The sequence below is a fragment of the Lupinus angustifolius genome, chromosome LG07 (assembly GCF_001865875.1).
Source record: "Lupinus angustifolius cultivar Tanjil chromosome LG07, LupAngTanjil_v1.0, whole genome shotgun sequence".
NCBI classification, from domain to species: domain Eukaryota; kingdom Viridiplantae; phylum Streptophyta; class Magnoliopsida; order Fabales; family Fabaceae; genus Lupinus; species Lupinus angustifolius.
Window position 1 is genome coordinate 1,479,789 of NC_032015.1, and position 27,467 is coordinate 1,507,255.

At 32.0% G+C, this 27,467-nt stretch overlaps 5 protein-coding genes across 7 annotated transcripts; 2 read left to right on the forward strand and 3 right to left on the reverse strand.

Annotated features, from left to right (window-relative positions):
- On the reverse strand, positions 1-2,839 carry LOC109351587 (probable serine/threonine-protein kinase PBL10). Of its 3 annotated transcripts, XR_002108242.1 has the most exons (8): positions 2,666-2,839; positions 2,493-2,579; positions 1,509-1,834; positions 1,093-1,228; positions 872-1,014; positions 654-777; positions 175-587; positions 1-127 (listed from the first exon to the last, which is right to left on the reverse strand). XR_002108242.1 is itself a non-coding variant. In XM_019593084.1 (7 exons), the coding sequence occupies exons 2-7, from the start codon at positions 2,542-2,544 to the stop codon at positions 229-231; spliced, it is 1,140 nt and encodes a 379-aa protein (XP_019448629.1). In that variant the 5' UTR covers positions 2,545-2,564; positions 2,666-2,839; the 3' UTR covers positions 22-228. The 3 variants fall into 3 exon arrangements, 2 of the variants coding, with proteins under 2 accessions (XP_019448629.1, XP_019448628.1); XM_019593084.1 differs by having other exon boundaries at positions 22-587; positions 2,493-2,564; XM_019593083.1 differs by having other exon boundaries at positions 22-587.
- On the reverse strand, positions 5,346-6,534 carry LOC109352717 (mitochondrial import inner membrane translocase subunit Tim9-like). Its single transcript, XM_019594899.1, has 2 exons — positions 6,311-6,534; positions 5,346-5,702 (listed from the first exon to the last, which is right to left on the reverse strand). The coding sequence occupies exons 1-2, from the start codon at positions 6,403-6,405 to the stop codon at positions 5,516-5,518; spliced, it is 282 nt and encodes a 93-aa protein (XP_019450444.1). The 5' UTR covers positions 6,406-6,534; the 3' UTR covers positions 5,346-5,515.
- Positions 12,504-15,771, forward strand: LOC109351588 (probable protein phosphatase 2C 4). Its single transcript, XM_019593085.1, has 4 exons — positions 12,504-14,353; positions 14,450-14,563; positions 15,034-15,298; positions 15,396-15,771. The coding sequence occupies exons 1-4, from the start codon at positions 12,740-12,742 to the stop codon at positions 15,509-15,511; spliced, it is 2,109 nt and encodes a 702-aa protein (XP_019448630.1). The 5' UTR covers positions 12,504-12,739; the 3' UTR covers positions 15,512-15,771.
- LOC109351589 (epsin-2-like) lies at positions 19,372-21,025 on the forward strand. Its single transcript, XM_019593086.1, has 4 exons — positions 19,372-19,523; positions 19,664-19,786; positions 19,888-20,049; positions 20,262-21,025. Exons 1-4 carry the CDS (start codon positions 19,417-19,419, stop codon positions 20,842-20,844), a joined length of 975 nt encoding a protein of 324 aa, XP_019448631.1. The 5' UTR covers positions 19,372-19,416; the 3' UTR covers positions 20,845-21,025.
- Positions 21,282-24,170, reverse strand: LOC109351592 (actin-like). The gene is made up of 5 exons (XM_019593088.1): positions 24,024-24,170; positions 23,092-23,164; positions 22,563-22,956; positions 21,670-22,283; positions 21,282-21,589 (listed from the first exon to the last, which is right to left on the reverse strand). The coding sequence occupies exons 2-5, from the start codon at positions 23,149-23,151 to the stop codon at positions 21,524-21,526; spliced, it is 1,134 nt and encodes a 377-aa protein (XP_019448633.1). The 5' UTR covers positions 23,152-23,164; positions 24,024-24,170; the 3' UTR covers positions 21,282-21,523.

Sequence of the window (27,467 nt, forward strand, 5' to 3'; positions counted from 1 at the left end):
TTTCAAAGAGCCCATAATACATTAATATTAATGTTGTACACAGTAGCGTTTTCACCCAGAAATTACCAGAGATAATTTTGGTTCCAAATATACATTATTACCTTTAACAATTAACAAGATATGTACAATCTATTAGATAAGAGATATTATATGGAATGGAACCATGTGTGGAGATGTTCAGATTTGTGAAGTTTTAATGTAAAGTATTTGCAGTGTGAATTATTAGCATCAAACATGAGAACTTCTTCTACGAACGCGCCTTCGATTTCCTCCATTTACATCAGGAACCTGTAGCTGCTCCAAAAGTGTAACAACCTCATCCATGTTTGGCCTCAACTTGGACTCTATTGAGAGGCATCTCAAAGCAAGGGTAGAAACCTTTAAGGCATCATCTATTGAATATTGGCCTTCAAGTCTGTTATCCATTACATGCAAGATCTTACGTTTGTTGGTCAAGTATTGCTTACCCCATTCCACCAAACTTTGTTGCCCAGATGGTCTATTCTTGTCAATAGCCTTTAAGCCTGATATCATTTCCATTAGGACAACTCCAAAACTAAACACATCACTCTTCGCAGTGAGATGACCTACACTTAAACACAGTTTTTGAGTCATAGAATACTAACATTAATATGAACCTCATCATACCATACCAGTGGCTATGTACTCGGGGGCTGCATATCCGTAGGTTCCCATTACTCTGGTGGAGACATGACTTTTGTCACCTGTTGGTCCATCCTTAGCCAGCCCAAAATCACAAAGTTTTGCGTTATAATTCTGCAATGAAATCAGCAAATAAATTTTAAGATATGATATGCTAGCTAAATGATTTCCTATGAATTCTGATGTGTGCGTGAGTAAGGACACCTACTGAATCCAGCAAGATATTTGAAGTTTTAAAATCTCGGTATATGACTTTGGTTTCAGCACTGTGAAGAAATGCAAGACCTTTGGCAGCACCAAGAGCGACCTTCAAACGGAGGCTCCATGAAAGAGGTTGAAAATATGACCCTCCTGTTGCAACAAAATTGCTAATGTCAAACAAGCTTCTCAAGTTCAGTAGTGTGAAAAGATGGGACTGCAAGAACTCACTCCTGAACAAATGATTCTCCAAGCTTCCACGAGGCATAAATTCATAGACAAGAAGACGATGTTCATCTTCAAGGCAATACCCAATCAACCTCACTAGATGATGATAAGAAAGTTGGCCTAGATAGTTGACTTCAGCCTAAAACACAATAAGGCAAACTCGTATTCAAGTAACACTAGAAACAAACTGATCCTTAGTTTTCCAGCCATTACTAAAATGACCATTTGTTATTATTATAGAAATTGTAACACATTTAAGTTTTAGTCATGTAAATTAATCCGTTTTCGCTTAGAAGAGAAACATGGATGAGATGATGCACCTCGAGAGTCGAAACATGCTACTTGAATTATTAGCCATGGCTTCATCTGCTTCTTAAATAGTATTAGCAAAGGGATAAAAAGAACAAGATTAAACTCACCAACCACTCCTGGTGTCCTTGAAAGCCATCCTGATTAAGTCTTTTAACAGCAATAACAATGCCGGTGCCAGGTTTAGCAGCAACCAATGACTGCTCATCAATCCAGCCTTTGAACACCGATCCAAAACCACCAACTCCTAACACACTATCTGGACGGAAATTACGGGTGGCAGCCTTAAGTTCTATTAAAGTGAAGCTCTTTAGATTGGATGATTGCAATATCTCACCCTCACTCCGCGAAATTTGAGGCACCAAGACTTTTGAGATCTTACTACTTGGGATGCTGACATCCTTTTCATCACTACTCACTTCTTTTGAACTTAACCCTGACAAAGCATATTATATCAATGCAATTAGCATAAATCTTCCATTCCAGAAGATCTGCTCCTACTTGGGATATGTTGGTGTGGAAAATTAGCATGTAGGTGCGAAAAAGTAGGTAGGATCAGTTGTGATTAAATGGTAAAATTCGTGCAGATAGTAAAAACTATGCAGGTGTGAGTTGGTATACAACTATGTCTGCAGTATCATTCATACAATTAAACTTTCATCAACAACATATATTATACAACTTCTATAACATTTATCAAACTGGATCTTGATCTTAATACAACGTTCAGAGAGTTAAAACAGTGTGCTGCAGAGAAAACAGTAATCTTTGTAACATTCATTGCGCTATCAAATTGGATGCTATGAGAATCACAATGGTGTGTTTCAGAGAAAACAGTCAAAACACAGAATAAGTACTTGTCAATATATTAAAACGTGATAATTTAGCAGCAACGTGGAAGAGTGTAGCTTCCATTAAAGAATTAGAAGAGCAAGGAACCTAGCTAAAAAAATCAACTTGACCTTGTGAAAACACACAGGAAGTAAAAATCCACATAATAGCACATCAAGCATAAGTTTCTAAACGCAATTCAACATCACTGATTGCTTAAAGGGTCATGGAAAAGAATAAAGATGGAGAAAAATATTAAATACCAGTGCTATATGGGGTCCCAGGTTTAGTTTTGGAGCTGAAACAGAGTCCCATGCCACAAACAATACTAATTCCTTGATCGTTGTTGCCTATAGATCCATGATAAATATAAAAAGATAAAAGAAAACACTGAACAAGAAATAGAGATGAAGTTAAGGAAAAAGACAAGAAGAACCTGTTTGCAATGAAGTTGAAGAGAGGCGAGAAGATAGAGAGATAGATAGATGAGATAAGGTGACGTTGAAATGCAAGTATGATTTTATATTATTGGCTGTAGTGTACTGTGTTGGTTGTACAGAGAATAGAAGCTCTTGAAAGAGACATTAGAGAGAGATGAAGAGAAATGAATGGAGATAGATATGGTGAGAGTCAAGTGGAGTTGCATTCATAGCATGGCACGGAACTGTGAGAATGGACCCCTGCTATGCTAATTCATTATGGTTGCATAGAATGGTCCCCTTCTTTGAATATTCATTCTTGCAAAACTCCTTCTTCACTAAATAACAATCATTATCATCTTTGCCTAACACACACTTTCTCATACTCTCCATTTCCTTCCCATATTATATCTCTAATCTAATAATGGAGGAATATGTTCTACCTTTTATACATATTCTACAATGTTATAGTACTAATTAAATAATATATGGAGTGATACACTTTTGTTATAAAAGATGTGGACCCATAGAATCTAGCGCTACAAATGTGGTAGCCACTTCATATTAGAAGCTTACTTTGCAGCGGTTTTGTTATTACTTAACTTATTAGGTACCCAACGGACAAGGATTACATGTTCCACAATTTCCCTATCCTAGATCAATCAAATATCACAAAATAATATTAAAATATTAATTTCTGTTTTAAATAAATGAAGCTCTATGATTAGTTTGGTACACCAAGTGAGACATGAATGGGGATATGTGATCCCCATCCGTACCCAACTCCCCATTTGTTTTTTTAACGTATTAGATTTATCATTAAATTATTTTCTGGAAACTATTATTATTAAACACTCGAAGGGGCCGAATAATTCGTTGATTTCAGTGGACTACGCAATTAAAATGTATGGAAATTGGTTCCATAGTGAACATCGTTTTGGTCATTGAATATTTAGATGTTGTGTGCGTGGGAAGAGACTATTTGTTTGTTTTTTCAATTGAGGAACCCGAAGAAGATGGATGTCTAATCTTTTATTTAGTTTTTATCCAAACATCTGTAACCTTCCCTTTTTTGACTTGCAAAGTGTAAACCTGTATGCTACTTATTTTTCCATGGGCATGAGCATAGCCATAACACTTAATATAGACTTGTATTCTACTTAACTACAAAACAAAACACGTCAACGAAATTCAAAATGCATGTCACCAGATTTAGACATACATATTGTGGAAAGAAATGATAACTGTGAACAAATTATTATTTTATTGGGAAAAAAATAAGATTAATTGACCCGATTGCTTAAATTTATTGTTCTCAGTTGACCCGATTGCTCAAATTTATTGTTCTCAGTTGACCCGATTGCTCAATATAACACATAATACACGCTTAAAAGCATATACCATTCGACTAAGCATCATCACGTGCACATTCAAAGTGGGTCAAACAAGATTAAGGTTTGATTCATTCAGGCCCACCACATAGATGCAATCACATTCTCACGGTTTTCTCGACCTATGAGAAAAAACAGTTGAGGGGAACCCTTGAATCTTTCAAATTTGTTTATACCAGAGTATTTCAGCATTCACATGTAACCTTTGTGATATAAAGTGGGATGATGGATCCATCATAATAACCATGACATTATCATCGTATAGGTATGAAACTAATCTATTTCACATTTTAATGTAGGTTTCTTCTCAACTAGTTTCATTCACAAGAACTGAATAAATTAATATATAATGGTTTGATTTGGATACATGTTTAATAAAAAATGGGTGAAAATAGAACAAGCCTGGATTTGAACTTTGAAGATGCATTGCCCATATAATATACTATTCTAGAATATAATCAAATGTTCCCTTCCCTTTGGGACAGTGCAATTATCGATTTTAAGATATGACCTTTTCGTTTTCTACTTATCTCACGACCGTTTGTTATTTCCATGTTATCATGTGTATACCAGGCGACCAAAACAACCAGTGACATGCAACTATAATCACAGGGATCATCCATGAATAATCAACATGGATTTAGATCAATTTCTCATGTTTACCACTACCCAAATCAGAGGCAAGAAAGGAAAAAATAAATAACAAACAAGATATTCCAATTGATTGTGTCCAATCTTCCAGTCTAAGATTGATTTTATAGAGCATGAGTTTTTAGACTCTACGACGAGTTCCCAAACAATAATTACAGATTATGAACAAAAGGAAAACTCAGGAAAAAAATACTACAATATTTCCACAAGCACCTAACTTGTGTGGTGTCAATGGAAAGAGTAGCAAGAAGGGAAGGCAATAAGGATTGATGAAAAGAACCAACCAATATATTGATCTAACTGTTAACGATTCGCTAGAGAGATGTTGGACAAGGCCTAACAATTAACAATTTGGAAAGCAAGAACCTCTATGACAGATAAGTGAAATTTTTCGCCTAGGTTATAGGAGAAGGTCCTTGTAAAAACTGGTTCGAGTTTCCAAGTTCAAAATCCATGCTTTGGTGCTTTGCGTCTCAATCAATTACAGAAATAAAAGAGTTTTAACGTGCAATCACAAATTCAAATGCTGAGCTTGATGGAGATTTGAGTGAAATTGGCACTACTAAAAGCAATTGTTCAGAATGGCCTTATGGAGGGAGAAGGGGAAGTTAATGACAATCATGCATAAGGATTATAAGTATAAGGCACAGGCACAGTTGTTGCATCTTTCTGAGTTTATTGTAATTTAGCAAGAGTTACACAAACCAACCAAGAAAACCATGTCTTTATCATGCCTCATTTCTTCAAGAGCAAAAATATAATTAAACTAATTGAATATTTTGAACCAAAAAATTCAAAAGTTTACATGGTAGATGCTAACATACATCAATCTTGTGTAGCAGCCCCTTGGTTAAGCTCAGCAAACCTCATGCCAACACGCATGGAATGCTTCAGAAATTTCTCAGCGCATCTTCGAATACAGGTTTCCTCCTGCTTCGTCAGGGATTTGTGCTTAAATGTGTCAACACAATCAGTAAAGCATCTCTCCACCAATGAATTGTACATTCTCAGACTGCAATAAAGTGTAAAACATGATCAGGTTTCCCATCTAACCCCAAGCAATCGATCAGTCAACTAAAAGAGCAAGGGATATACTAAGCCAACAATTATTTTAGTCTTCTTCATCACGTAGAAATCGATTTTTCAGATAAATAATTAGTCAAATGGAACCCAAAATTACAAGTATTCTTCTAAACACAGAGCAGACACTGTGGAGTTAACACTGCCACCACTAAGCAGATTCCAGAACTTAGTTTAAGGACAAGTGCTAATTAATACTAATCAATGAAGGCAACAACCAATTACAAAGAAAAGAACCCCTTAACAAATGTTATTCCCAAAGCGTCCAGTAGCAACATTCACATAATGTTGCATTGGTTTTAAGAACTTACTTCATTCTAGGTTCACAAAGCAAGAGAACCACAACAATTGAAACTACTATGATTCTCATTAAATACAAACTCGTACTATGAAGCCCCAAAATCTGAATCAGCCCACAGTTGTACTGAATATGATAACACAAAATTTAACACCTAAAATTTACACCTTTGTTGCACAAAGCAATAGAAATAAATAAAGGTTACAACTTTAGGGCTTCAATGCAACAACAAAAAATTGAACCTGTCACGCATTTGGAGCTGTTCAATCATGGTAGACATTCTTTGCTTATCTGCCTCTGGAAGAGAATCGAGATCCCCTAACATGCTCTTGTCCATAGTTTTTCAACTGATTGATCAACGAAAACGGATTTGATTGTGCGAAACCTAATTAAAATTATGTATGCTATTACGATGGTGTTGTATCGCTGAAGGTAAAACCCTAATTTAGTAGAGGTCACGCCACTAAAACGCACCCTTCCACAGTCGTTTTTACCCTGTATTTTTTAATTAAAGAAAGTTGTAGTACATACTTTTTGCTTTAGTTTCTATATTTTAAATTTTTCATTTGATAAATATTTCTTTGAAATTGTAGAGATATTTTTATTTAAACGAGAAATTTTTATTGTCCTCATAAATCATTAAAGTTCTTAGCTTGAAATCTATGTCTGTGCATGAAATCATAATTGTATGTGCAAAATCAATGTTACATCAAGCAAATACTTGTAAGTTTTAAGCCTATTTGCTCCATATCCAAATCTGTTTGATTCAATCTGAATGTTTACTTGCACAATCTCAGAATTAGTTTGGACTGGACCAAATATATGGTTGGGCCGAATAAGGCTAGAGCACACTGATGTCAAAATTGGAATGATAACACCACCATTTGCTCGTTTGTTATTTTCCTCCTTAGATGAGAAATTGAGACATGTGAGAATACATAATAGTATGAGAAAAAGATACATGCACTAAAAATGTAAGAATATTTTATATTGTTATTATTTATTATTCATATTTGATTATCATTAATTCTTCAACAAAATAATAAATAATATACTGATTATGTATAATTTTTTACACTAACAATTACATTATAATAGTATTTAGTATATAGGTAAATAATGGGCGAAGCACGCTAAACAATGAAATGAAATAAAGGCACACATGCAAGCACCAAGGCACGCTATTGTGAAAGTTGTGGATGAGATGGAATCAAATCAAATAAAATGTGACACAAAACGCGTAAGTTGTGTACTAGCCATGGTGGCAGAGAGTGGTGTTTTTACGGCTTATGACTATTGAAGGACTATGGTGTATATATACAACCTATCATTTCACTTAATATAGTCAAATCTCATGGATTGTGTTTGCTCAATGGCTGTCATTTCTATTCATTATAAGAAAAAATAGAGAATGAAAAAATATCTAAAACTCATTAGGACTAGGAGCCCCAATATTAAGCATTAGTTATTAATAAGTATATTAATTTAATTATATTCCCCATTAAATGAAAAATAAACATATTAATCCCGATATTTTTAATAGAATAATATTAAATGCAAGTCTAGTTTAAGGATCTAAAGCTAGATTGTTGTAGTTATTACCTTTCCTTTCATCAAGCAGATGAGTCAATGCATAATGTTGAAGTGTTTCTTCTAGAGACATTTAAAGAAAATGCAATTGTGCTTCCAAAATACCAGGACTACAAATTCTCATAAATAGTTGTTTGAATTAATGTTCCAATTCTTATTACCATTCCTTTCTTAAGAAGTTAATTCAACGCATTATCTTGTAGTGTTTCTTCTAGAGATAGTATATATGTGCAACATGTTGATTTTTTGGATTCAATTGCGAATATAATAATTAGCGTCTTCATTCATTAGTCACGGAAGTTTGTGAGTATAAAATTCACAAATCAGAGATGTGTAAAATTTTAGACTCTCCCAATGAAGCCAACGCAAGGGTTACGCACATATGACGGGGCACCCAATTGAATTTTATCACTCTGGTATCTGATTTGATTTTTTTAGTGTAAAATATATCAAGTATGAACGTAAAAATTTATATACATTTAATATATTATTTATCACTTATTTATATTATTATTTTAAAAATTCAAATAATAATTAAATATAAAAATTGAATAATAGAATAAACAAATAATCTGACAAACTCATTGATTACTCTAACACAATAGTTTCTTTGTTATAAGGAAATGGTATGTGGAGCTGTTAATGAAAGGACAAAAGTGGTAAGAGGGAGTAGTTGGGTCATGCAAATGGATTGTGGAGAATGTGGCTTAGGTTTGAATGATGATGGCATGCAATTATCACTGTATTACCAACTATACTTATTTTTTCTTTACTTTACTATTATTTTTAAAATGCAGTGTAACGAAAAGATTGACAAACATAGCCAATCTGAATTAATTGATTATTTGGTACAAGCATATTTCAAATATTAAAAAAAAATAAAGGAACATATTTTTAAATATTATTTTTTAGACATAACTGAAGTTTAAATTAATAAAAACTAGCAACTTATCCGTGAAAATGTATGGGCGGAATTTTTTTAGCATGTGATTTAGAACATATATTGTATCTATATTGTTTCTTTAAGATAAGGAACAACTTCAAATTTTTTTATTTTGAAATTGATATATCTTTCAAAATTCAATGTACTTCATTGTACAACCTCATAAATATTAAATATACACAATATCATATTGTGGAAAAACTTGATTATACGATCAGAAAAACCAAAAATTGTAAATGCATTTAAAAATTGATGAGTTAATAAGTTGAATTCTAACTCTCATTAGTATTGCACATATCAATAAGAACTATTGTATTAATTTTTATCACCTAATATTATGAATTTTATAAATATTTGCTTCAACTTAATAACTAATTGAATTATAAAAAAAATTATTTGGAATTAAACTAAAAAAATTCATTTATTTGTTAATAATTTCAATAATTGATGCAAGTATTATCATTGGTTATAAAAACTCTTCATTTTTTAGCAATCATGTAGATTTAGATAAGTACTTTGAATTACGAAATCTATTGCATTATCAAAATTAATAAATGTATATGTCATTAGGTAGAGAATGACGTGGTTATGACAATGGTAAATAAAAAGTAAATAGTATAATTTAATTAATACACACTAATGTTATTATTTTTTTTGTTAGCGATTATGTAAAATTACAATAGTTTATTATAATATTTTAAAATTGTGTCATTGTCTTGATTATATGTCCTCATCCATACAATTTTTATACAATAATATTTTAATGATCTGTAAGGAATGATAGATGACACATAAAATGAATAAATGATATTAATTTAGAACATTTTAAGATCTATTTAAATGTGTAATTACTGCATATTTCATTTACTATATTTAAAATGTGTTTTCAAATTTTTCTAACAACTCTAATACATAATTTTAAAATAGAAACTAAATCATCATAATTAAGACGAGTGATTCACTTACTCCAAGAGTAAGTTTTTTAAACTTACTCATCTTCCTAACCATCAACCATCAATTATAGGAAAATTAAGTATAAAAAACTTACTCTTGGAGTAAGTAGATACCCACTCCATAATTAGTGCCCTCAATTCCTTAATTATATGGAAATGAAACATTTAGAAATTATCAATTTTTCTTCTAATTAATATTAAAAATAATTATTTTTATGAAATAAATTAAATATAAATAGATCTCTTTATTAATTCTAATATCATAATTCACTTTATTAATAATAAGATTATATTTTTTATATTAAAGTTTTCAAAAATAATTAAATGAGAATGTTTTAAAATCTATTTAAATAATTAATATTAAAATTGTTATTTTTAAGAAACAAATTCAATGTCTATCATTTTTATGTGAAAAAAAATTTCAACAGATTTTCATATTAATTATAATATCATAGCTTATTCTTTCTATTAGTAATGAGATTGATTTTCTACTATTTATGTTTTAAAAATAATTAAATGATATTAATTGATAACATTTTAAAATCTATTTCAATGTGTAATTACAACATATTTCATTTAATTTTTTTAAATTATTTTTCAAATTTTCATCACAACTTTAGTACATAATTTTAAAGTAGAAAGTAAATCATAATTAACGCATATTTATGACGAATGATTTACGTTATATTACACTATAATTTATAATAATTGTTTTTCTGATATGTTTTGATTTATGTTGGTAATTGATTCTTTCCATTTTGTAACTGATTCGCAAATTTATATTCTATTTCTGTAACTTATACAAAAAATTCAAACTATTCTATTTTTTCATGAGTTTTGAATCATATGTTATATTATTTACGATGTTCCAACAAAATAAAATGTAAATGAAACTAATTATTATTGCACAAATTTATTAGTTATAATTCTAAAAATTTATCTACATAATTAGCATTGCCTAAAATTTAGAAAACATAAATAATTAAAACAAAATATAAATCAAATCAATTGATTATCACAATCAAAATTTATTAGTTATAATTCTCCAAAATTGTGTCCGTAATTAAAATTTGGAAATCATAAATAAATTAAAAAATATATATAAATCAAATAAAAATGAAGACATTATTCTTCTTCATATATATGAGAATGCTAAAAATCGAGAAACAAAGAACAAATACATTATATTGTGTTGTTGATAACCCAAAAAATACAAATTTCTAAGCAAACAATTAAACAAGGCAATGAGGTTTAAGTAAAATTTCCAAGAGCACAAATATTGAGCCTAAATGAGTATATTAAACAACATATATATTAAAAATCATCGAATAGAGAAAATAAAATATAAAACTCATAAGTAACTAAGTAAGTGAATCACTAATGATGAAGCTAGGTACCAATAACTAACCACGACCATTACCTTATTTTAGAGGATGATACACCTTAAGTGTTTCTGAAACATGCAAAACAAAAAATTAAAATAATGACTCTTTGAATAAAAAAATGTATAAGTAAGATAAGGGATGCATATAGAAAAAATGAAATTGCATGGATGTTTCAGAGGAGAACCAAACTATAAATGAAGAGAGAAAATGATAACAATGAGATAAATATGTTATCAACAAAAATAAATAGACAAATAAATATAATATTATAAAGGAATGTATAATATAATGGAGATTGGGTACATACCATAGATTTTGAAGATTTGATATTCCTTGAGGAAAATACCTTTGCTTATGAGACGCTAAAGGAGAAAATTGTTGGAAGAATATATCTACAAAATAATGAAATTAATGAGAACACGTATATAAAACAAGGAAATCAATGATAAAATAAGAACAAATCTAAAAAATAAACCAAAAAATCAATGAAAAATGTACTAAAGATCAGATCTACAAAATAAAAAATTGCACTCTAAAGAGGATGATTAAAAGAGAAAGAAAAAAACGATAATGAAATAAAATGAAACTGGAGAAAAAGAATATTGTTTAGAGAAAAAGAATGTTGGAAGAGAAAGAAAGAGAGTAATAGACTTCAATAATAATTCAAATACAATTTAAGATGTAACCATAAAAAATACAATAATTATTTATTAAATGCAATAATTGTCAAGAAAGGACAAATATAGTGTGAGAAGATACATATGATTGTCATGAAACCATTTAGAAGATGAAAAATGAAGGAGGAAATCACATGTGAAAATTGATGAGGTGACATGAAAAAAGAGATACTATGTGACAATTGATGATGTGGTAAGAGTTTATTTTGTTATATAGTAAATAGAAAATTGTTATATAGTAAATAGATATTTAATATAAAAATGAACAACTCACCATGAGAAAGTCAAATTAGTCCAGTCTCTGTTTCTTTAGTAATACTGAGTATATTTACATTTTTTTATGTAAACAGAATTGCCCTATTAACTGTTTTTATATCCCCAATGTTCACCGCTTCATGAAAAAACTAATGCAACGTAAATAGTTACTAATAAAAATATAATTTTGCATTTCAGAAGCAACAAAAGAGTCTAATAGACGGAAATTTTAAATATTTTATAAGCATTCTATGAATCATAAACTATCCCCTAATAATCTTAATAAGCCTTAACCTAATTCACGTGTGCTTAACAATATATATTTGTTACCAATAAGTGTTGGTTCAATTAGTACATGTTTGATTCTCCTTAAGTAAAGTCTCGGATTCAAGTCTTATGGAGGGAAAAATACCTGTTGGAAGAGTTAGCCTCATATATCTGTAAATATTTCTGACTTGGACGTGATTACCTCAAGTGCAATGATACTAAACAAAACAAAAATATATATCTACTTACCATCTCATCCACTCGCACAGGAGCGTGAGTTGCACTCTCCTCAAAATAGGTAATTGACCACTAAAGGGAATAAATTATATATAACTGACATAAACCTTTGAGTTTCACTCAACCACTTCCAAGTCAACGCTCCATTCCAAAATTCCTTTTTAATCTTAAAACAATTCAATTTAAAGAAAGAGTGCGTTTTCTAAATTCCAAAAAACCTTTAGCACAAAGTCAACGCTTCTCTCTCTCTCTTCATCTTCTTGATTCTTCACCCTCTACCACCACTTCTCACCATGAACAATAAGTTGTAACAATCTCCTAACTCATTTCTATCTTCTTTTTATTTATTTTATTTGCACTTGCTATGGGTAACGGCGTCGGAAAGCTAACCGTGTGTTTCACCGGCAACGGTGGTCGCCGGCGGAGGCATCATGAAATATCCTCTTGTACAACGGAGCCATTAGACGAGGGTCTGGGCCACTCTTTCTGCTACGTTCGACCCGACCCGAGTCGTTTATCTTCTTCAAAAGTCCACTCTGAAGAAACGACGACGTTCGGAACAATTTCCGGTGCATCGGTGAGTGCAAACACTTCAACTCCACTCTCAACCGCTTTCGTAGACTTATATTCATACGGTTCAATCGATAGAGCCGCGGCTTTTGAATCTTCAACTTCTTTCGCTTCTCTACCTCTTCAACCAATACCCAAAGGTTTAATGAACTCGGGTCCTTTCTCCGGTAGCGTAACCGGTTTTCCCGGTTCGGGTCCTCTCGAGAGAGGGTTTTTATCCGGTCCGATAGAACGTGGGTTCATGTCCGGTCCGATTGAAAAGGATGTTAACGGTTCAGATCAGTTTCAGAGAAGCTTCTCTCATGGTGGACTAGGTTTAGTGTTCAAACCCAGAAAACAAAAGGGTCGTTGGATTCGGCTTCTTCAGAGAGCGATATCGAAGACACTTTCTCGTGGGCAGAACTCAATTGTTGCTCCTATCAAAGGTGTGATTGTGAAGGAACATGATTGGGTTGTTGCTACAGTGGAGAAGCAGAATCATAATGAGAATTTGACTGTGAATAGTGTGAATTTCAGTTGTGAGGGTAGTTTGGAAGACGATGATTCGATGGAAAGTCAGAATCTTCAATGGGCTCAGGGGAAAGCAGGGGAGGATCGTGTTCACGTGGTGGTTTCAGAGGAACACGGTTGTGTTTTCGTGGGGATTTACGATGGTTTCAATGGCCCTGATGCACCTGATTACCTTCTATCGAATCTTTACACCTTTGTCCACAAAGAATTGAAGGGGTTGCTTTGGGATGATAATTCTGAACAAGTTGTTGTGAAAGAGAATCAGAATTTGGAAGTGCAAGATGATGATGGTGATTATTGTTCTCAGTGTTTTGATAATAACAACCGTCCTTGTACAAGTGGCAATGATGCATGCAGGGGAAAGAGGGTCAAAAACTGCAAGAATAAGTCCAAAGGTTCTGCGAAGATATGGGAGGAGAATCAGAGAAGGTGGAAGTGTGAATGGGATAGGGAAAGATTAGAGCTTGATAGAAGACTGAAGGAGCAATTAACTCGATCTGCATCAGGTGAGAAGAATATGAATACTAGCTCAGTCAACCATTTTGATGTGTTGGAAGCTCTTTCCAGGGCTTTGAGGAAAACTGAGGAGTCTTATTTGGATGTTGCTGATAAGATGGTCATGGAGAATCCTGAATTGGCTTTGATGGGTTCGTGTGTGCTTGTGATGTTAATGAAGGGGGAAGATGTTTATGTGATGAATGTTGGGGATAGTAGAGCTGTGTTGGCTCAGAAGGCAGAGCCTGATTATTGGCTTGGGAAGATTAGACAGGACTTGGAGAGGATCAATGAAGAAACCATGAATGATCTTGAATCCTGGGAAGATGCTGATAGATCAAACTTGGTTTCTACTTTAAGTGCTCTTCAGCTTACCAAGGATCATAGTACCAGTGTTGAAGAGGTAAGTTCTTTAACTCATTTGGACTCATTTAATGAATTGAATTTTGCTGTGTTTATTTGCTTATGTTGATTGAGAAATGTCTGATTTCGATTACAGGAAGTCCAGAGAATAAAAAAGGAACATCCGGATGATCCTAATGCAGTGGTAAATGATCGTGTTAAGGGTTCTCTGAAGGTTACCAGAGCATTTGGTGCAGGATTTCTCAAACAGGTTGGTACCTATTGCAATATCTTTTATAAGTGTTGATAGATATATGTAAATGCAATCTACTTTACAGTAATATATGCAGTATGAATGTCAAAGGATTTTGCAAATGCTATAACATAGTATACAGTCTTCCGCATTTTGATCTCTTGTCACAATAGGTTTCTTAAAAAAATACAGTAACTAGCCCAATAATCCATTGATGTACGGTTTTTTGCTACCATTAATATTATGAGCTGTGATTATTTGAAACTTCTAAAGCTAGGCGTGATTCTCTTTTTAGGGTGGGAAAACTAATCACAAAATGCTAACTTCTTTTCACAGAAATTGGTACATTGACATATTAGTCCCATATGATTATAAATCATCATGGATCGCGAGAAATCTGTAACATTTAAGCTCTTCATTTTGCTCTCCTTCAACAAGTACATTATTGTTCATTTCCTTATTGCTTGTTATCTTGCGAACGTTTGCAGCCCAAGTGGAATGATGCACTTCTAGAGATGTTTAGAATAGACTACGTTGGAACTTCTCCTTACATCAGCTGCCAACCATATCTAAAACACCACAGGTTAGGCCCTAAGGACAAATTTTTGATTCTATGCTCTGATGGGCTATATCAATACATGTCAAACGAACAAGCGGTTGCTGAAGTTGAGCTTTTCATCACATTGCAACCCGAGGGAGACCCTGCCCAGCATTTGGTTGAAGAAGTGTTATTTCGTGCCGCAAAGAAAGCAGGTATTAATAACAAAAAAGAATCTCACGTAAAAGATCTCACAATTGCAAGAGTCGCTTAATTTGATTAACTGATTTTTACCTTCGTAATTTACATCAGGTTTGGACTTCCACGAGTTGCTTGAAATCCCACAAGGTGATAGGCGTCGTTACCATGATGATGTTTCCATCATTGTTATTTCTTTGGAAGGAAGGATATGGAGATCATGTGTATAAGTATAGTAAAAACTATATATCATATAAGAAAGGTAAGATATTAGGAATATATATTACTATCCAAGGGTCAGACATTACCTTTTTGCTGCTTTCTCCTCTTCATGCTCACAGTTTGTAAAATAGCAACTAAACAATATGAGAGTGCTTTAGTTGTGCAAAAATCAGTGGGTAGTGAGGATTGTAAAGTTGTGAAAGTTAGATTTTGTTGATTATAACTTATAAAATTGTTAGTTTTCTAATAAAAATCATTCCTTAAAATATTTTGAGTGTGCCTATAGCATTAGCATAGCAGCCTCCACTTTGTGTTGACCTGGTTGGTAAATGGAAGAGCTAGTCGTGTATGCATCAGCATCCTTTTTTATTTTCAAAATAAAAACACACTCAATAATATTCCAATTGAAAATGCTCACAGTGGTCTCATTTGTGTCATGTTTACTTTTTTCTATTTGATGTGGATCAAGCACCATTTGCCATATTGCTCTTCAAAACATTCTTTTTTGTCGTGCACTATATTCCTTCACCAAAATGGTCAGTGTCCAAGTTAAACAAGATGCTTTGTTCTTTGATTTCCAATTTGTTATAGTCCTTTTTATGTTTCAAAATATATGTTCTAGAAAAACATTTTTCATTCATTTATCTCTTATTGCAAAAAAAATAATAATCTTTTACCAAAATTGTTATTATCCCTTATATTTTAATGGAAAACTATTTAACCAAATAGAGCAAATGGAATTCCGTTCAAGGCACGTTGTATGTACATCAAAAAATCAACATTGAATTTTAGATTTTGACCTTACTTTTTCTTCCTTGCCAGTTTTAATGGTTGACCAGAATTAAAACAGCAGGTTTCACATAAGAAAAAGTCCAATGTCCGAAAGTGAGATATATGGACCAATTTAAGAAACATGCTTTAGTCCATTTTATGCAATTCCCATCATGTGTGAGGATATAGAGAGAAAAAAATCAGTCTACATCATTTTCACACCATAAGGAGAAATGTGGATTCACAATAACGTTTTCCTATCTTTTGATTACTTAATATTGTTCTTAACATTTGCCTACTAATACCAAAATTATTTGAGCGGTATATTATTGTGAAGACATTGGTTGGAGAGAAAAAGAGTAAAGCTTTTTTGTTGAGAAATTTGACATTTCATTTTTAACTATTGACGTATTACATACATATTTTTGTAGTGTAGTAAATATTTAGGAAGAGTTTTTTCCGCGTGACATTTTTATGGAGTCTCTCGATTAATAAAGAGAGAGAAGTAATGTATAAAGTAAAGGAGTAATACACTTTGACATTTATATCTTTTTTATTTAAAATTATATTTTACTTTTACTCTTAAAATAAAAAGGGAAAAATCACTTATCTCTCCATTACTTATGAGAAGTCTTAATATTCATGCATTAATAGTGTAAAAATGCATATACAGTATGCAGTGATAGTGAAAATCCCATTTTTTATCATTCTCTCCATTTTTTATTAGGTAAAACAGTGACTTTTAAATCTATTAAAATTGCTTTCATATATACAACAATGATAAAATCCCTAATTTCTTGCTTAAGAACTCAATGATTTATCAATTCTACAATTAAATCAATACTCAAATTAAATAGATAAATTTATAATAGTATTAGCAGGAATTTTCAAACCTATACAAAATTGCATTAAAAAAAAATCATAATGGCATTTGTAAAGTATATGTGCCACTCCATCTGCTATGACCTTATAATCAATCAAAACAATATTTAAAAATTAAATTTTAATTTAAATATATATTTCTCAACCAATCACATAGATTATGACATTATTATAACAATTAATATGACATTTATTATGAGACAAAAGATATGTTAAAGGAGGTACCACTATAAGGTACTCCATGACATGAATATCTCTCACGTCATCGTCACTAAATTGGAAGATAGTTATTCAGATCCAAATATACTCTCATCCTCTTAATGCTCTTTTGATACAACCACCTATCACAATTCACAACCCAAATTCCCTCACATATGGATGAACCAATCCTTCTCCATTAAATACGTGGTTTCATAATAGACATGAAAATTTTTATGTTTCAAGAAAAAAATAACGAAAGTCACATCAATTGAATAAAGTTCCATAATATATAGGCTTGGACTGACCTAGTAGAGGGCCATTCCTTAGCACAAGACACTCACCTGGTTTAATTGGAGTAGTTACTACTTTGGGCTCACATTCCAATTCCTCAACCACTAGGTATGTAATAAGGGGTACTTTTTTTTCACACCCATCTTTGTCATTTTGAATTTCATTTTTTTAAAACCCCAACACATACCTTTAACTAATGTTGTGAAACCAAACTAGATATCAAAATAAAAGATGTCTCATATAAGGTTTAACCAGTTCAAATGGTTAAACTGTTCGGTTAGATCAGACAATTTTATATATAATTAATAATTTCAAACTCATAACCCTAAATCCTACTACAATCTTAATTATCATAATTTCAAACCTTTTTTGTTCTTTTCTTAGTGGCATTTTTCTTTCGGTTAACAAGTGCTGAAAGTAAAAATATTTTTGATATAAGTTAGTTGGACGTGAAATTTTGGAAAAAACTTCTAACAAATGGTCATTGAAACAAAAATATACACTCTAGCAAATCGTAGTTAGAATATGAAAAATTATGCATTCTGATAATTTGTATAAAAAATTGGACATTCAAATTTCAAACAATGAAAAGTCAGAATGCATGAGATTATTATTGGGATGAGATTGTGGAATTTATTGATAGTGATCTTTATATCTACACAGTAAAAATTGTCATTTGGGAAATAAATGAAGTTGGTAAATGCAAAAAATAAGGTCATTAAATAGCTTCTGATTTGTTTTCATAGAATAATTTGATCATTGAAAATTTCACTTCACACAATTTAGTCTTGTCCGATAAAATAATTTTTGAGGGATAATAACTTTTTTTGGGACCATTTGTCACTTTATTCTTTTTGAGCTTTTTTAGTTACCAATTTAGGTTGTTCTTATTTAACAAGTATTTTTGTTGGTAGAGTATAAAACAAACCGAAAACTAAGGTCTAAAAACAGAGGCACTCATGGTATCCGCCAGAAGCAGAGCAACCTATGAAAATATTTTATAAGGTATTATAGAAAACAAAAAAAAAATATTAAATTAATTCTTTCCAGTTTTTCATATTATTATCATTTTAGGAGATCAAATCAAGATGTATTAACTCTTTTTCCTCTTCTTTTTTTGTTTTTATTGTATTAAATGAAATATGATAATAGTGGATATTGATAATTAAAATATTTAATAACTGCCCCAATCTATATACATTATGTTAAGGTGATAATTGCAATAGGAAGTATAAGTGATTAATAAGCTGATTGAAACAATTGTTTAAGTCTATAACAACATAAAAAATATTCATTGCTACAAAAAAATAACAAAATAGCACTAAAAATAAATTTTCCTTGAACTCTTTCAAACTCCAAAATAAAAAATAAAAAAATAGAGCATTTCCAATAAGCAAAATTTCCTTTCAAAAAATCATTGTCACAATGCGACGTTCTCTTTCAACAATTAATATGACCATTGACTTTATTATTTTTTTCATTTCAATGGTGGGCGAAACTTATAAAAGCCTCTATTTAAAAATATATATATATTTTAAAGCGTATCTGTTGAAAGATTAAATAAATTCTTTCACGAAGTAAAGTAATTTTAAAAAGATATTATATTCGAAAAGAGAATAAAATATCTCAGACAATTTTACAAATATTTATATAACAAATAATTAAATAAAATATATGTTATGATTATGGCTGGAGGAGATAATTTATCTTCTTATATATCATAATATCATATATTTCAATCCTGTTGAACAAAAACAACAGCACCAAAATGAGCACCCCTTTGTTTTATGTACTAAAAAAACAAGCTTCTTTCTTCCTCAAGGAGAAGATCAAGACTGCTAGATTAGCTTTCAGTGATGTTACCCCTGCAGAATTGTAAGCTTTCCATTTTTATTGCACCATCATAAAATTTTGAATTTTGATCATGCTTCAATCTGCTTCATAACCAAAACTATATCAATTGTTTCTTATGTATACTTTTTTCACCTATATATTGTTCTTTTATAATTTGCTAGGATGACAGAAGAGGCAACAAATGGAAATCCATTGGCCCCAGATACACCAACACTCATATCAATTTCAAAGGCTGCATTTGATGTAGATGATTATTGGAGGATTGTGGAGATTCTGCATAAAAGGTATATTTTTAGGCCTCTTTTGTTTTCATTAACATGCTTACTATTTTAATGTTACTTAATCAATCAATCACAGATGAAAAACTAGTGGAGTTCTGAAACAGGTTGCTTAAATTTGAAAAGAATAATTGGAGGGCCTCTTACAATTCTTTGATTGTGCTTGAGCACATGTTGACTCATGGACCAGAAAGTGTTGCAGAGGAATTTCAGTGTGACAAAGATGTTATTAACCAGTTGAAAGGCTTTCAGTATATTGATGACACTGGGTATGTTTTTTTTGTTGCAATTCTTATAGAATCTCCGTTCATGAATGTTTTTATTTTTGACAATGGCACTTCAAAGGACTTAGATCTCAAGACTTGGGTTAATTTAGTTTGATTCACTAGACAATGCTTTGTAATGAGGAAAAAGACTCATGTTGTTATTGTTGTTGTTTGACACTGGCATTATAAAAATGAGGACTTTTTCTGGTTTTCAGGTTTAATTGGGGTCTAGCGGTCAGAAAGAAATCAGGGAGGATAATGAAATTGTTGGAGGAAGGAACTCTTCTAAAAGAAGAGAGAAACCGTGCTCGAAGTTTGACAAGAGGAATTCAAGGTTTCGGGAGTTACGACCAACGGTCAAGTACAGCACAAGGTATTCTAAGAGAGAAATCATTGCCAACCACATTTGGAAGATGTAACTCTGAAATCAGCAACCAAGAAAATCATGTAAACATGTCCTATTGCTCATACAATAGTATGGACACTACAGCTATCAACAAATATCCTAACCATTCGGGTGGAATATTCAAGTCCTTAGATACTGTGGAAACCAAAAGCTACCAGGATGATCCTGATAACAATCAAATGCTTCAGAGATCTGAAACAAGTTCTGAAGAAAACATGGAACCTGGCATGGATAAATTTCATCTATGGAAGTTGAGAGGAGAGTCTAATTTACTTTTGGATTGTAATGACCAAGATTCCAAGCTTGGACACTTCATAGCAGAAGATGACCACCCATTCAATTCAACAACAGAAATGCATAGCACTGCCTCCTTGATATCCTGCTATAGATGAAATACTACAAGGGTGTTTTACTGTATATATGTATACATGTATGTGGTTAATAGTTTATCCTTTATGTTCCAGCTAAAATGTCCCTTCAGTTACAGTTTGTTACTAAACAAAGAAGTTATAGGAATTTTGAATGTGTATCTCATTATTAATCTGCGCAGAGCCGCAGAGATTCAACCTTCCCTAGCCACTGGAACGTCAATTACATAAGTTGTTTAAGGTACCCAAATAATTGTTATGTGTGTTCTAGACAACAAATTCAAGCAATTTGAAATGATTTCATCTTGTTACTAAGAATTAACCTTGCATCAATCTTTGCATTCCTACCCGTTCTGATTACGCCCACACATGCGCTAAGATAATTTAAGAAGTTTTTTCCCCAACAAATTCCAATGAACCAAAAAACAATCTGGTGTCCATTTCTTTACCTTGTTATGAATTTTGAAGATAATATATGCAGTGATCCGATTCCATCTTATTTATAGCAATATGGGGAAACAAATATAATAAACTGAATGGCGTTGATTTTTAGTTACAATATCAACGTTGCCAACAATAAAACAAAAGAAATTAAAGAATTAACTCTGCCATCAACTCCACTTTCTCTCCAAGTTAACAACACAAATTTTTTGAAATAGAAAACGAGGATATCAAATTTTCATCCACCAACATCCTGCAGCATTTAAAAGCACTTCCTGTGTACAATTGAAGGGCCAGCTTCATCATACTCTGCCTTTGCAATCCACATCTGCATTTCAAATATGAATGCCTTATCATTAGAATCTAAATGTTGCAAACAATAATGTCTCATGACAGAAGAACATTTACCTGTTGGAAAGTGCTGAGAGAAGCCAAGATGGAGCCACCAATCCAGACACTGTATTTTCTCTCGGGTGGGGCAACCACCTTAATCTTCATGCTGCTTGGGGCCAATGCGGAGATTTCCTTGCTCATTCTGTCAGCAATACCAGGGAACATGGTAGAACCACCACTGAGAACAATGTTTCCATACAAGTCTTTCCTAATATCGACATCACACTTCATAATTGAATTGTATGTGGTCTCATGAATGCCTACAGCTTCCATTCCGATCATAGACGGCTGGAAGAGGACTTCAGGACATCTGAAACGCTCGGCACCAATGGTGATGACTTGTCCATCAGGCAGCTCGTAGCTCTTTTCAACAGCAGAGCTAGTCTTTGAAGTTTCAAGCTCTTGCTCATAATCAAGAGCGATGTAAGCGAGCTTTTCCTTCACATCCCTTACAATTTCACGCTCAGCTGTGGTAGTGAAGGAATAACCACGTTCTGTAAGGATTTTCATCAAGGCATCAGTGAGATCGCGTCCTGCTAAGTCAAGACGGAGGATGGCATGAGGGAGAGCATACCCCTCATAAATGGGGACAGTATGACTAACACCATCTCCAGAGTCAAGAACGATACCTGTAAAAATTAATATAACAAGCATAAAACAAACCATACAAATTAGACAACTTTAGAAAGATCAGCTCTACTACATAGACAGTTCTAGTCAGATTAGAATCACAGTTTTCAATCACAATTTAAGCATCAGATTTTCATGGAGACAAAAAACAGAATATTGTACTTATTGATTCTTATAATACCCTACATGTGATTGTGTGTTTACATTTCTTAGTCAGCTTAACATATTTAAAGTTCTAGAAGCAACAGAATATTAATCTTAAAGAAGAAGCGACTAACCGGTTGTTCGGCCACTGGCATAGAGGGACAAAACAGCCTGGATGGCAACATACATGGCAGGGGTGTTGAAGGTCTCAAACATAATTTGGGTCATTTTCTCACGATTAGCCTTTGGGTTGAGAGGTGCTTCAGTGAGCAAAACTGGGTGCTCCTCAGGGGCCACACGAAGTTCATTGTAGAAGGTGTGATGCCAGATCTTTTCCATGTCATCCCAATTACTCACAATACCATGCTCAATTGGATATTTCAAAGTCAAGATACCTCTCTTGGATTGAGCTTCATCCCCAACATATGCATCCTTTTGACCCATGCCAACCATCACGCCGGTGTGACGTGGACGACCGACAATGCTAGGAAACACTGCCCTTGGAGCATCATCTCCAGCAAATCCAGCCTAAATAGTGAAAAAACTAGACTCATGTAAATCAATAGAAACTGAAGGGGACCACTCACATGCATGTGGAAACAACAAGCAAAAACACTAGCCAATGACTTTTGCAAACAAAACATGACCATTCCCCTATTTTACCTTAACCATTCCTGTCCCATTATCGCAGACGAGTGGCTGAATATCCTCACCGTCTGCCATTTTCTTTTAACAGCTGAAACAGAAAAGAGAAGAAAAGCTCACAAAATTGGGATTTGGGAACAAAGACCATATGTAAAATCAGTCTCAAGTTGAGACAAGTATACAACAGTTGGACATGCTAAATCAACCATACAGTGGCTACAACACGTTTTCAATGTTAGGACTTAGGATTGATGGAAATGGATGGCATGGAATCGAATGATACTAGATTTCGAATTGTTTAAATGTGATGGAAATTCCATTACGTTCCATCAAATACTTCTATTTTTCTTCCATTCCAATTTGACAGGTATGAAATGGAATGAAATAAAATCAACTTATCATTTGCTCCATTCAACAGTAATATTTTCAAACTTAGGTATGGATGGGGACTTCATTCAGTTATATCACATTCTACCCATAAGAAACAATTTAAAGAGGCCTGAATTCAATCACATTAGAAACAAGAAAAAAATCTTTCATCTTTGTTTCTTTTCGATAAAATAGCACTCTTTTAAAACTACTTATGCTAACATATTGTAAACAAATTGTGCGGACTAAACAAATCAACATTAAACAATTACATGTTTCTAACACAACCATTTTACAAACATTTTGTATTTCAAGCAAACGATGTATCATTTACCGATTACTGTGCACATGCGCAACAAGTTTAAACATGAATTTCTCCAGATACATGAAAGAATAATTTAGGTAGGGCACTACATTAACATCAAACGTAGATTAAAAGAAATTATTGTATGTTTCAACAGTAACAGCGTGGTTTGCAATCTCCAGTCCATGATTTCTGTAATGTGAATTTAAATTTGAAATTATAATTACAATGTAAAATTTGAATGATTCCATAATCCAATGTAAAAGGAGAAAGTGACCTGAAGAAAGAGAATGGTGATAGCGTTGAAAGAAGGAGAGAGAGTTGAGAGAAGAGAATATGATTATTTCTCTGATCTCAGCTGGATACTCTTTTGGGTTCAAAAAACGAACGGAATTAACGTCTTCTCTCCTTTTCCGTTTTTAAATTCCACAATTCCGTTTCCTTCTCTCACATATGTGGTAATGTGGTTACTCTTTATTTAGACCTTTACGTGCGGTCACTCTTCATCACTCCACACCATTTTAATAGCCTATCCCCCAAATTTCGCACTGCCATTCAATTCTATACTATTCATTCATCCCTCAATTTTATTTAAGGCTATATGTGACTTAATATGAAATAATTTGAAGTACATGCAAAAATACATAAAAATATATATTTGAGTCTCATAGAGTACATGCAAAATTACATATATAATAAATAATAAAAGAAATAAAATTGTATCTATAGTTCATCAAATTTAGACTACTTAAACGCTGAATTGTTAGTACCAACGATAAACAAACAATAAAAGAACTTAACTTTGTACATCTCATAATAAAATTTAACTTGTTTTCATGAAGGGTTCTTCGGTTGCTGATTAATCACTATGAAGGTGTAGACATCATGAATGCATGTTTTACCTTAATCAATATAGTGTAGGATGTAATACGTATATATTCGTAGTGTAAGTGTTTTTTATACTGTCAGTAAATTCTCACGATATGTTAGTTAATATTGACTTTCAAACAAAAGTATTATAAATCAATGGTGAATGATAGGTTGACAATATAAAAAACTTTACACTGTCAGTGTATAATTTTAAAATCGTGTATACGATAAGATTGAACATCATACATAGAACATAAGACAGGCCAATAAAATAATAAGGTACGGGAGAAGGGGAACAGGAGGAGGAGGGAAGGAAGAGATGGTTGAAAATTTTAAATATTTGGAAGAAGATCTGGTTCATGATTGTTAGGGATGGAGACATGATGATCTTAGATGAAATGCAAAATCATTCAACATGAGCATGGGATACAATGCAATTATGTTCCATCAAAGTGTGTGTTGACCGTTGAGCTTTATTTACTTTTATATATTCTGTCGGCCCTAGCTGCTAGCTCATACCTCGTGTGTATTTATCAATCTATCATCTTTACCAACGATGGTGTGTATTATCAATCTATCATGTTTACCAATGATGGTGTTCACTAGTACAGTAAGTCATACTAGATCTTTAGGTATTGGGCATGTTAGATTAGAGTAATATTTGTTGAAAAGATAATAAATATCTTTTTCAGATAGACAAATATATAATTTTATATGTGTTTTTAATAATAAAAGTATTATTTATTTGTATATAAAGGATAAAAATATCTTATCATATTATTATTTTCTTTGATTTTATAGTACTTGTCTCTTTATTAATGGAGAAAAGCTTTGTTCTTGAAAAGAATAGAAATTATTTTCTGTACTTAAATGTGAGGTGATGAAAAAATTAACAACATTTTAAATTATTTAATTAAAAATAAATATTTGAATTCTTATTAAAAACATTTTGGTATCATATGTTAATATCTCTGCCCAATACACTCTCAGGTATTAAAGTTAATTTGCATACTTTTATTATTGGAAAAATAATCATACATCTCCAAAATGATTATAAAACAAAATTATGATGAAGGATGCAGTTGGTTATAAAACAAAACTATGATGTTTTTTTTACCATTTCTTAATCTGTGGTCTCAAGTTGTTGTAGTAGTGGTTCTCCAAGGTAAATGAGAACTTTACTATACCTGCCCCACATCTTTTGATAAATTAATAAACTCCAACATTGACAGAACGAAAATTGTACTAGGATTGGATTAACTATCTATCCATGCATCTTCGTGTTGTGCTTTTCATACACTAATACATGTTAGCTCTCATTATTATCTCCTCTGACTTAACCTTTCGCTTACGTTGTTTTCTTAAATGCAAAACATGCGGCAAAAGTAACAAAAAAAAGATTGCTCATAAAAATTTGAAATGAGGAAAATCCAACGAAGAATTAGAACAGCAAAAGTAGTTTAGTAGTATCAATTCATAAAGTAGAAAATGTACCAAAGTAGAAACTCACGAATGGTGGTCCATAAAATAAGTTACTTTAATATATATCATCGTGTTGGATGATGTGATGAAATCCATGCAATCTATGGTAATTATATTGTACTAGTAATAGAAATAATTTGACGACAGTTTCTAGACCCACTCAACTAAGAGATGGAGTCGATGTTCCTAGTGTTCTGCTGCGCCTACAGCAACACACAAAATGTCTTGTTAGTCACCACCACAACATCATCGAAAGTCACTCACTCGACTCACGTGTAAAGTTATAAATGTTTTTCTTATATAATCAAATTTATTTTTGATTGATATTTTATTTTTGAATAAATACTCATTTTAGTCCCTCCTATTTTTTGACCTTACTAGTTTAGTCATTCAAAAAATATAAGACCTAAAATGGTTCAAAAAACTTTAAATGTGGGTCAAATTAGTCTTTTTTTTTCATGTTTTATAACATTTGATAATGATTAATTTGATCCCAAAAAGTACTAATTTGACCAAAAATTGAAAATTTTTTAGACCATTTTATGTCTTTTTTCTTTTTGAAATGACTAAACTGATAAATTCAAAAAATACGAAGAAGTAAAATGTATATTTACTATTTATTTTTCAATTAACTTTATTATCTTATTAGAATAAAATATTTCTCTTTACTCACAATAATCCTAGATCTTAGTGAGAATCACGGTATGTTTTACAATCATAACAGAAATCTGGAAAGCAACATGAATTGGAAATACAAATAAGTAAAGGGAAATTATATAGCAAAAAATATTGATCATGCCCAAATGGATGGACTATCCATCAATGTATACCATCATCTGGAAATGAGTAGCGGTTTTTTTGATAATGATATAATTGCACATAGTTATCATACTGAAGATTGTGTGTCAAATTATCATAAAAATATTAAGATTCAGAAATTTAATATGATTTTCTTTAAATTTCTTCTTCCATGATTAAAAATATGTTATTGGTGTAGAATAAATTTTGCACACGCTCATAAATATTTTGTATGGATACATATTTTATATGAATTTAATATGTGTACACTGACAGTGTAAATGTTTTTTCATTGTCAGTCAATCATCCATCATTGATTTATTAATCATCATTGACTCTCAAATAAAAGTAATACAAATCAATGGTGGATGAAGTGCTGACAGTGTAAAATTTTATACTATCAGTGCACACATTTTAAACTCATTTTACATATAGCTGTAGGTTAAAATTTCAAAATCTAATTTATTATTAGAAATTTAATATTTTTAATACATTTAATTATTACCACTACTATAACACTTCTCATCAATGTCTTAGTTATGCATATCAAATATTGGACAATAAGACTTTA

Excerpts from the sequence above, each read along its gene's own strand:
- LOC109351587 (XM_019593084.1), bottom strand. The coding sequence starts at position 2,544 with ATGGGACTCTGTTTCAGCTCCAAAACTAAACCTGGGACCCCATATAGC. Across the intron at positions 1,229-1,508 it reads AAGGACACCAGGAGTGGTTG|GCTGAAGTCAACTATCTAGG; the intron begins GTGAGTTTAATC and ends ATTGTGTTTTAG. Across the intron at positions 588-653 it reads CCCCGAGTACATAGCCACTG|GTCATCTCACTGCGAAGAGT; the intron begins GTATGGTATGAT and ends GTTTAAGTGTAG.
- LOC109352717 (XM_019594899.1), bottom strand. The coding sequence starts at position 6,405 with ATGGACAAGAGCATGTTAGGGGATCTCGATTCTCTTCCAGAGGCAGAT. Across the intron at positions 5,703-6,310 it reads CAGCTCCAAATGCGTGACAG|TCTGAGAATGTACAATTCAT; the intron begins GTTCAATTTTTT and ends ACTTTATTGCAG.
- LOC109351588 (XM_019593085.1), top strand. The coding sequence starts at position 12,740 with ATGGGTAACGGCGTCGGAAAGCTAACCGTGTGTTTCACCGGCAACGGT. Across the intron at positions 14,354-14,449 it reads ATAGTACCAGTGTTGAAGAG|GAAGTCCAGAGAATAAAAAA; the intron begins GTAAGTTCTTTA and ends TTTCGATTACAG. Across the intron at positions 15,299-15,395 it reads TCGTGCCGCAAAGAAAGCAG|GTTTGGACTTCCACGAGTTG; the intron begins GTATTAATAACA and ends AATTTACATCAG.
- LOC109351589 (XM_019593086.1), top strand. The coding sequence starts at position 19,417 with ATGAGCACCCCTTTGTTTTATGTACTAAAAAAACAAGCTTCTTTCTTC. Across the intron at positions 19,524-19,663 it reads GATGTTACCCCTGCAGAATT|GATGACAGAAGAGGCAACAA; the intron begins GTAAGCTTTCCA and ends ATAATTTGCTAG. Across the intron at positions 20,050-20,261 it reads CAGTATATTGATGACACTGG|GTTTAATTGGGGTCTAGCGG; the intron begins GTATGTTTTTTT and ends TCTGGTTTTCAG.
- LOC109351592 (XM_019593088.1), bottom strand. The coding sequence starts at position 23,151 with ATGGCAGACGGTGAGGATATTCAGCCACTCGTCTGCGATAATGGGACA. Across the intron at positions 22,957-23,091 it reads ATGGGACAGGAATGGTTAAG|GCTGGATTTGCTGGAGATGA; the intron begins GTAAAATAGGGG and ends TTCACTATTTAG. Across the intron at positions 21,590-21,669 it reads CTCTCAGCACTTTCCAACAG|ATGTGGATTGCAAAGGCAGA; the intron begins GTAAATGTTCTT and ends TTTGAAATGCAG.